This window comes from Protopterus annectens, chromosome 2.part1, assembly GCF_019279795.1.
Source record: "Protopterus annectens isolate FY-2018-M chromosome 2.part1, PAN1.0, whole genome shotgun sequence".
NCBI classification, from domain to species: Eukaryota; Metazoa; Chordata; order Ceratodontiformes; family Protopteridae; genus Protopterus; species Protopterus annectens.
The window spans coordinates 1,030,290,835-1,030,301,392 of record NC_056729.1 but is presented as its reverse complement, the minus strand read 5'-3'; the positions used below and the strand labels follow the sequence as shown (position 1 = coordinate 1,030,301,392).

The window sequence follows — 10,558 nt, the reverse complement described above, 5'->3', positions numbered from 1 at the left end:
TGTCAATCAAACAGAATTTTGTGTGTGTGTGTGTGTGTGTGTGTGTGTGTGTGTGTGTGTGTGTGTGTGTGTGTGTGTGTGTAAGAGAGAAAGAGGGAAAAAGAGTGTCAGCCACTGAAAGGTAGAAACAGAAAGAGAGAAAGAGAAAAGGAGATAGGTAGAGACCACTACTCTGAATTAAGCTTTTAATCACCTGCATTCTCTTCTTTCACTCGTATAAATGCAGATCTTGAAAGGCTGGCTGCTGATAGGCTGAATGGGAGGGGCATTCTCTGATGCAGTAGAGACATATGACAGCAGTAAAGGCAAAGGCAGCAGCGGCAGTCACACAGCCACCCTAGGTAGCTTCAGTTCCTCTGCAGTATGTTCATTAACAGGCATCATTCTCCCTGCAGCTGGTGAGACTTCACAGCAGCAGGACTTGGAGACAGCTCTGCATGTGGCCTTATTTGAGCTGTATCCAACTAAAGGATTAGTTTGTTCTCCTGAATGCCGAAGAAGTGATTTTAGTTCTCTGTTCAGAGGCCACCTTCTTGCTCCTTTCCTGTCAGTTTCTTGGAGCTTTTGTCCTTCATTTCCCCCCAATCTGTGCTGCATCAGTAGTTATCATTATGTTGTGCTTGGTTCCCTGGTCGGTGTTCCACCTCTGCTAGGCAGCGGCAGCATGGATGGTGCTCTTGTGACGACCTCTACTGATTCTGTCAGTCCACTGCGGATGGGCATGCTGAGTAATCCTGCTGTAAATGGGCGAGGACACTGACACCCGGAAAATCAACCACAGCTTTCTCCGAGACCACAACTATGTGACTGAAGGTAAACTGTCTTTTGATCTGTTTACAAGCTCTGCTATCTATTTATGTATACAGATTATATGCAGCAATACAGCATTCAGTCTAGTTTCTGCTAGGAATTCATTCAGATTTCGTAAACACAAGTGTTGGATAAATCACTGTATTAAATAAGTCATTTTTATTGTGATTAGAAGCACAGAATAAAAGTAAAGACTGAATAAAATAAGACAAGTGTTCATTATTATTAAGAGGTCTAGCACTCAAAGCTGTCAGTCAGATTCAGGCTAGGGAGATTATAGTTAAGACCAAGTTATTGTAATTCCTAAAAGCCTAGATGATGCGTTTGAAAATGGCTGTGAACCAGGTATGTCTAAACAACTGCAGTAGAAGCTCAGTGGCTTCAAGTGCATGCTCAAACAGTTTTGCTGTTGTAAAATAATTAAGCCACTCTGGGAATTCATAATCCTTTCTAGAATGAATGCAGCAATGTACTGCAGATATTTCAACAAGTGCATTATTACTGTGAGGATTTGTCTTACCAAAGCCTGTACAGCACATAAGAAAGCACTGTAGGCAGTCCAACAGTAGTTAAAATCCTTTCATCAAAATATACCAAGAATTTCATTCAGTTGACTAACTGCTCATTTAAGATTTTTCTCTGAACTTCCATTTTTAAGAAACAAGGATCTTTTTAAGCCTGCTGTAATACTTTAATATAGATAAAGGTAAATAGTGTGAAACTGTATTTCTTTAAATATGCAGCAGGCACTGGTATAATAGCAAGATTTCAATACAAAGCAGGACATTTTTTCATATGATGAAAACTCAGAGAGGTACTGAAATAGTTTTACTGCAAAGTTGTGAATTTTCATCAGGTCTTTCCTAGATTCCAGTATTAAGAAATATTTTTTTTGTCTGTATTTTGATAAAATAATAATGCTAGCAGACTATACTACCACACTCAGAAGGAAGATTTGTATTTGCTCACATTCTCACCTGCACATGTACTTACAAGCATATGTTTTCTGAATTCCAAGATTCTTTCTGCTGGCAGATATAACACACAGCGTACACAGCCTATGTTGAATGAACACATGTGACATATTTATCAGCCGCTATCCAAGACACATCAAATAATGATGAGTCAGCACATGTCACCAACCATTTAAATTATGTTGCACTTTATTGCAGTTCATCTGCATAGGCCTTAAGAGATACAGTGTGCCTTTCCAAGAATGCTTGGAAATAAACATTAGCAGAAAAGTCGTATAACCACAAAAGCACAGAAAAACATAATAAATTATATTGTACATCTGTGTTGATGTTATTAAGGATCTTCAGAACAGATACTGTCATGTGTAGGCCGCCCTGCTGTTGCTCAGCTGTTTAGCTGTTACAAATGATGCACACAGAATTTCAGCGCAATGGCACGTGCTATAGCTTGCTGATTCTGGAGCATGGTTAGCATTGCGGAGCAGCAAAAACAAACAGTTTCCTGCCAGCACATTAAAAGAGGCCATGACCTAAATCCTTCTGTGGGATATCCAGAAACAGGCAGTGGTGCATTTGTTGTCTTTCATTTTCTATAATAACAATAATTTTTTTAACTGCATGTGTGTGTTGGATATCTTTATATCTATATAGTTTATATTAAATCTTTTTTATGGAATGGTTCACCTCTGCCTCTGATGTATTCATAACCAAAAGCTGTGGATTATAGTTATTGTTTAGTTTCCTAGAACTACATACTTAAGATAAAATAAAGCTCATTTGCTGAATGAAGACTTAAAGTGAATTTTTGTTTTTTGAGTGCAGAAACAAAGCACCTATTCAGGAATAATCCGTTATACTGTAGAAGCTGTAAATAAGGTGTATTTTAAATACATTAACAAAAGTATTGAAACAAAAAGGATGCCTTAGGAATGTCAGGAATGATGTGCAATACTTACAATGAATGTACCTAATATGCATTCTGAGGCATGATGCTATGGCATTATAGGCATCCTGCAGTCTCCAAAAAACATTTATTACACATGGATATACTTAACAGCATTTCATTTCTGGTTTTAACACAGTTTCAGTAGTGAAGAGATGTATATAGTTGCAAAATGCATGCTTTTAAAAAATAAGGGCAATTTTGTTATGCGATGCAATATGTGTACAAAGTGCTTAATTACTTATAGTTGCATGTTTTCTTTTAATTTATGGGCTACAAATAAAGCTCTGTAACAGTTCAGGTAGACTCTCGAAATAAAAGCAAAATATGCTTATATCTTCAGATGTAAAATCTGCTGCTTTTGGGAGGCACAATTGTCTGAGCAGTCTGCTTTTATTTGTCTGAAATAGCAACTCAGTTGTGTGATAATGTTTCTCCACAGGCATCCCTTTATCATGAACTTAAGAGGAATGTTTGGAATCCTTCTTCATCTTTCTTCACCTTTGACTATTATAGTAGCAGTAGTAATGCAAAAACATGGAATGTTAAATAAGAACTGCAAGGTTCATGTGTGAGCGTATCACTTCAGCAAAACAAATTAAATGAGTTCTGCTTACTCTTGGTAAAGCTGCCTCCTTCGCTTCTTACAGATGGGCTTTTTCCATTAATATTAATACCCCCACACTGGTACAGATAGACTCTTTTCATTAATTTAGTACCCCCACACTGTGTTTATTCCCACTGCTCTTGTTCGGTATTATTTTGCTCATCACCTAGTCATTTTATAATGATGCACTTTCCTCTCAGAGTCACATGTTAATATTTTCTTATTCCTAAGCATATGTTCTAGCAGTTGGTGCAGTGGCATAAGGCTGCAAGCTATGTAGTTCCTGTGGTAGAGGGTTTGATTCTCTCAGCCCTTATTTCCTCCTGTGTGATTTGGAACAAGTTATTTAACTAGCAATTTCACCTGGATTGCCCCTGAAAAAGAACTTTGTGTGCATTGACCCTACCAGGTTAGATGACGTGTTATTGTTATCTCATTTAAAAATGCTACTCAGTTGCACTGTATAGTTATTTAAAGGATGATGTAATCTAGCCCCTTCTCTTTGTCTGTTCCAAGTACACATACTGAGATCCATCTGTCTCTCTTATCGTTTTTGACTTTGACCTAGCACTAAGTTCCATCTCATACACTGAACTTCTTGAAATCCTAAAATTATTTCACATAAAACGTGTATCCGTTCAGGCGACTTTATAAGCATCCTTCATGATTCTTTGCAAAACTGGCCAATTTCAGTCATGTTTAAATATCTTGTCAACGTTTGTGTTACTTCCTCCGGGCCACAGACAGTGATATTACATAACACCCCATCAAAGCTTCTTTAATATTTAGCTCCTTTAACATCCTGTCTTCACCAGCCACCCTTAGATTGCTTTTTATATTCTTTTCACATCCACCCACCTCAACCTTTCATGCAGCTTTCTCTCAGATATCTATATCTACCTAATACCATCTCCGCTTCATTATTCCCCCACACTTCCATCCTCTGTGCATTCATTATCTTGTACAGTCAGCCTTCTTCTCCTTTAGCTATTATATTATTTCCTTCTCTTCATTTATCTGCGTTATTCACAATTTTCAAACAAGTCAATGCTTCAACACATTCCTCTTATTTTCAGTGACTTTAAAATCAAATCTTTACAGTTTACTTACATATTACTGTCTTCCTCTATTGTGGATAGTTCTTTATATCTATACTTATATCTATTTATCTATATACATACATATATATATATATATATATATATATATATATATATATATATATATATATATATATATATGTGTGTGTGTGTGTGTGTGTGTGTGTGTGTGTAGTACAACATATCAAATACACCCAATGTCAATGTAAAAAAAAATGTCAAAAAAGTCAGTGTTGATAATGCTGCTTTTAGCCTCTTTTTCAGGAGAGACCTGAAGTGGTATGCAAAATTTAAAATGAAAAAAATAAATAAATAAATAAAAATCATCATTTTTGCAGGGGGAAAGCTCCCCTGCACCTTCCATGTGGGGGCTTTCTACCTGCAAAAATGCTGTTTTTATTTGTGATTTTTTTTTTCATTTTAAATTTTTATGCACCAAGGCTGTTTCTTGGCACATGCATAGTGGCATGAACTTAGCATTCCTTACGTACTGAAGGCATTGGCCAAATTTCCCCTAATAGTATAAATGTCACCTCCCCTGAAAAGAGGCTACTAGCCTAGTGGGACTAACCCAGTCAACAAAGGAGAAACAAAATAAATAAATAAAATATGTAAGGCTGCACCCCCCCCCAACTAACTATATATACTAACTCTGAGATTGCACAGAAATGAGGTAAGGACATATTCTTGAACCCTGGGAATTGTGTGAACTCAGAAATCTGTCAACCAGCTGATCAGTCAATCATAAACAGTCGTCTAAGCAGCTAGTCGACCAAACACACACTTGGCCTTTTCCATGCACCCCGATATATATATATATATATATATATATATATATATATATATATATATATATGGGTTCCGGTAGTTTGGGTCAGAAGGGAGTTTGGTTGAGAGCTGTTTAATTGACTGCATTTGGTTGACTACACAGATAGTTGATAGCTGTGCCGGATCAACAATCCTCAGGTAGGGGAGTATTCCCTTTCCACAGGGATTGTGCAATCTCAGAGGTAAAATATATAATTAGTGGAAGGGGGTGGAAGGGAGCTTGCTCCTCCTGCAAAAAACAATATTTTAAAGTTGCATATGCCGAGGTTCTTTCTCTGCGCATACATACTAGAAGTCGGACTTTTCCGTTATTGACATAGAGTGGTTTACCTTCAGGATATCTACATTCATGTTAAAAGACCAACTGAAGGTAAAGCATAAGTCACTGTTCACTGAAACCTATAATTCCTCAAACTGAATCCATTGACCCCAACCTACAGACTCCTTGAATGGAACACTGGCAGATCTGCTCCCCTTCCCCCAGATCCACAGTAGCACTTGTTTCAAATTACCACATTGGAGAGTTTCTACGAGTTTGTTGAGTTTCCATTGAGCTACAGAATGTTGTAATAAAGTATATACTCCAGCTATTAAGTGTTTAGAATTTTTTATATTCTAGAGAGTTGCATGTATTATAAATAATTTGTGATATTATATTTACCACTATTTGCAAATTTTCTTTTCAAGCCTCCATTGTAAATGAACATTGCCCAGTTATGCATTTCTGCTAAACAATAAATAAACAAACATATGAACAAATAAACAATCAAACAAATTAATTAATAAAATCAAAACATATGTACAAAAGCATACACTTGTGATGCCGATCTAGCCATATACTGCAAAAGCAGGTGAAAAGTGAAAATTGCACCATCATTAAATATTTAAAAAACAGAGGTATTCCAGAATGCTTGAGTCAGGCCTGGTATCCCACCTGTGACTCAGAGGGTGACAGGACTAGCAAGAAAGAGGAGAAAGGATTAGTCCAGATAAAATCACTTTAGCTAGCAGACATAGGAGGTTTTCTCTCTTTGATGCCAACCATTTGGGAGGAATAAAGACTCCTTGTTGAAGTTTGAAGTAGCTTATTCAGTTAAGTAGATAGATGGATGAGTGTTCTTGTTCTAATACATTACAATCAGCAGATCATTTATTTAAAGCCAGTTACAGACAATGGTGTGAGGGTCCAGGGCAGATGACTGGATGAAAATGTGGAAGATGGAAAAACAAGAGCAAACCCAAAGCCTAGAGTTTGGTCCCTTAGTAGAATATTCCTGAAAGACCCCTTAGGGTTTACCAGATCAGCAGCGTGTGGAACTTCATTCTTAGTTAAAAGGTTTTTATCTTTGTGTTTAACAGACAAAAAAAGACAAGACACCATGAGCTACCACTATAGAACTATATGTAAGAAAACACTTTTGGCTGAGCTTCATCAGGTCCCCCTAAAAGAGTGGATTGTAGGGTAGTTTGCTGTTTGATGATTGAAAATGTCTGCGTTTATGAGGCTGTTACCAGACTTTGGAAGCCTGTTTTGTATCACACGTAATATGAGAGGTTGTGTCTCCCTTTGTGGGTCTCATATTCCTTGAAGCAAATTGTGAAAGCTTTAGTACAGAACTTTTTTCTAGTCTGGCTTGTCCTTATCAATGCTTGTATCTCATGTAATATGAGAGGCTGTGCCCACTTTTACAGGCTCATATTTCCTAATATACATTATGAAAGACTAATCTTTTCTTGTTTGACAAAAAGAATTACAGTGTCTGCTTATAAGAGGCTCATGCACATATTTAATGTGACCAGTTGATGAAGACAGTCCTTTTATTATGTAATACAGGTGGTCACTTAGAGCCACTCTAGGTGACTCCCATTTTCCTGAAACATACATGCAGCCAGAGAAATTTCTTGCAGTGGAAACAAGTCACAGTGTACATTTTACAGAGCTTGTGGGTGTGCACAAGTGGGAGAAAAATGTAAATTCAGTTTGAGACATCACAACATTTTTGTATAGACTTGTGTCCATGGTATAAAACTCCACCAAGTAGTAAACTGCAGACTATACAAATAAATATCTCTGATCTTCTTTGAGCATAGGAAAAGTGTGCCTATGGTATAAAGAATACAGCAGTGTGGAGTATGGCTTTGAGATAACAATTTTCACTGTCCTGCAAATTCTGCAGATGATAGCAATTATGTTACATGCAGCCCAAGTGGCTTGACCATCTATACCTGTCTGCAGTGGGGTCTCCACATTGCGAGACAGAGAATGTCTCCTATCAAGCCTCTTCCTGAGTCTAGCAGTGAGGGCTCTTCTTTTCAGATTTTTCCTTTCTTCAGATTCAGGGTGGTGAAGTCAGGGCTCTTCTCTTCTGGTACTTCCTCTCTTCATGTTCCAGTTGATGAAGTCAGCGCAAAAGAGTGCTAAATAGCATTGTGCCTGGCTAGATAAATGGCTGTAAATTCGGAAGAATCAGGTGAAACGCAGTTAAACAATTTCCTGAGAGAGGGGTGGTGCCATGGGTCTTAGGGTGGGATTAGATGATGTAAAAGGCTGATGTAATCAGTGTGGGTTTAGACTAGTGTTTGGACCCTTTTCTCACTTCAGTCAGTAAAGGAAGCATATGTTCCAAATCAGTAACAGGAAATGTGTATAAATTCTTGAAAGTAGCTGCTTAACTTTGTACACATAACAAGGCAAAAAGCATTTCAGACTCCTTAGTTAGTGTTTAAATTTGTACACATCTTGAGATCACAACAAAAGAAAAAAAAGCAGAGTGGCTTGTTTCCTGTCTTACTAGTTCACCAGACAAACTGCACCCATGTGTTACTTCTACTAGTATTATCTGATCTGATTAATATACAATGATTAACTAGATATATATGGATTGAAAATCTTCCACACACACAAGTTTCTTACACTGTTTTATTTTTGGACCCACTATCCTGGTTTAGTGGGTTGTTTGAAACTTCAGGGATATCACAAAGATTACTTCTTTTTTTAAAAATAAAAATAAAAATCTTTTAATTAAGAATGAGGTTCCACAGGCTGCTGAACTCTGTAAGCCCTCAGGGGTCTTTTAGGAATATTCAAATAAAGGAGTAACCTCTAAGCTTTGAGATTGGCTCCTTGTTTTTCCATCTCCCAGATTTTCCTCCAGTCAGCTTCCCGGGACCTTCCCACTATTGTCTGTAACTGGCTTTAAGTAACTGACCTGCTAAATGTAATATATTAGAACAAGAACACTTGCCCATCTGCCTGTTCAACTGAATAAATGACTTGAAACTTCAACGAGGGCATCAAAGAGACAGGGAGTCTCTTAGATCTGCTAGTTAAATTGATTTTTATCTGGACTAATCCTTTGTACACTGTATTATCATTAAATATGTACAGTCAAGGATAGACAACAATTTAAAAGTCTGACAGGTGTGTATCTACCTAGGTTCATATTTAAGTATCAGGAATCAGTCTGTAGACTACTACAAGCCTAGCCAAAAACCCAAAGTCAAAAGTTCCATACAGCCTCAAGAAGGGCAAGATAAGTTAGACCAGGGGAGAATTTATTGAATGTCCTTTGCCGGACGTCCTTTGTTGAATGTGCATTTTGTCAACAAAGTATACTACTGTAAATTTTAAACTGAATGTTTCCCTTGTTGATGTCAAGACTTATTGAACATTGAATCATCCGATATTTTTGTGGTGTGTAAGCTATGTTTTCTTGCAGGCCAGTGGTGTTTTGTCAGCTAGTGTTAGAATTGGAGCTATGTAATAGGATAAATTCAGTGGTATTTGACTAAATATTTTAGTGTTTGTATGTGAGAGTGTTTGTGGGTTAGGTTTAGAATAAGGTCTTGGTAATGATAGCTTTAGCGTTGTGTATGTGCTACGAGTTGTCTTGTGTAATAGCTCTGTTAGGAAAAGGAGTTTGGTAAAGAAATGTGTGGGGACAGGATTAGGGTTAGCACACATTGGTTCATGGATTCATACTAGGCTGTTGATCCAGTGGATCCAATAAAGCTCAGCCAATGATCCCACTCATTCTCCAAGACATGAATTAATACTAGATCCCCAACCTAGTTTTTGCTTCCTTTCTATAAGGGCTAGAGGGACTGTACTAGAAGTGTACTTACTACTGCCAATCTAGTTATTCAGGTTGATTTTATAAAGGGGTAGAGAACTACTCTGCTTAACCTCTAAGGGGAGTCTATTCCATAAAAAGGATATTCTCTGTGAAAGATATCTATCAAACCAACAAGTCCTAAGTTATATTTTGGTAGTAGTTTAGGTCTCTTGAGCAGGTATTCGGGGTGGTATTAGTTTTGTGGATTTGTAGGAGGTCACAAAAGAATCCTTCAAGGCTCTGTAAGCAAGGCACATATTAATTCTCAGTTGTTGGTAGGAAATGGAAAAGAGTTACAGCACTTTAAGGTGGTCAGAGTTACTCAAGCAGGACATCTGGAGATGTGTTATGTACCTAGGCAAGTACATACCAAAAGGGGCAATATGTTTTTTAGCGATCTGAGAAGGGGTAAAAAAAAGGGGTGGGGGCAATGACTTTCTTGGAGCTAGAAGACATGCCCCTCTTGATTAGTCTGGTAATATTAAAGGATTCTTTAACAACAGTGGTCACATGCTGGTCAAAGGATAGTTCTTTATCAATGAAGGTGCCAAAATCCCTAATGACTGTGTCTATATTTTTTGGGAGGGGGCACCAATGTAAAAGGAGCAGGAGTACTCAGGTTTGCCGAAGGACAATTTTTCAACATTTACTTTGAGGCTGTGGTCCAAGCACCAGTTATTAGTAAAATATATGTCTTTCTGGAGAATATATAGGTCATCTGGTGTATTTATGACAGCTGCAATTTTGCAGTCATCAGCAAATTTCATCAACTACAGGCCTTTGTTATCTGCTTTAATGTCAGAGAAGTTGACGCCAAAAAGGAATGATTCCAGAGCCAATTCCTGAGGGACCCAGCTGATAACTACACTTTTAGTTGAGGGTGTGCTTGCAATATTAATAGAATGTTTTTTTTTTTTTTTTTGGTGAGCCAACCTCCTATCCAGCAGCTAATATGGGGGGGGGGGGGTTATATTTAACTGGATTCACTTATCAATGATGGCCAACTGTGGAATAGTATTAAAGGTTTTGGCTAAGTCCAGATATGCCATGTGAATCGATTTATCTGAGTCGAATGCCTTAATGACATTCAAAACAGGTATACCAGGTTCAAGAAGCAAGATCTGCCTTTGGCAAACCTACTGTAAATTGGTTTGGTTCCAGGTATTGACGATTGCTTATGC

General features: G+C 37.6%; 1 protein-coding gene across 1 annotated transcript in view; it reads left to right on the top strand.

Moving 5' to 3' along the window:
* Positions 1-202: 202 nt before the first annotated feature.
* The window catches only part of LOC122794315 (serine/threonine-protein phosphatase 2A 55 kDa regulatory subunit B gamma isoform), a 1,556,815-nt gene continuing 1,546,459 nt past the window's right edge, over positions 203-10,558 (top strand). The window contains exon 1 of the mRNA XM_044062611.1: positions 203-813. Coding sequence (XP_043918546.1) covers positions 744-813 — 70 coding nt within the window. The 5' untranslated portion in view covers positions 203-743. The remainder of the gene's footprint in view (positions 814-10,558) is intronic.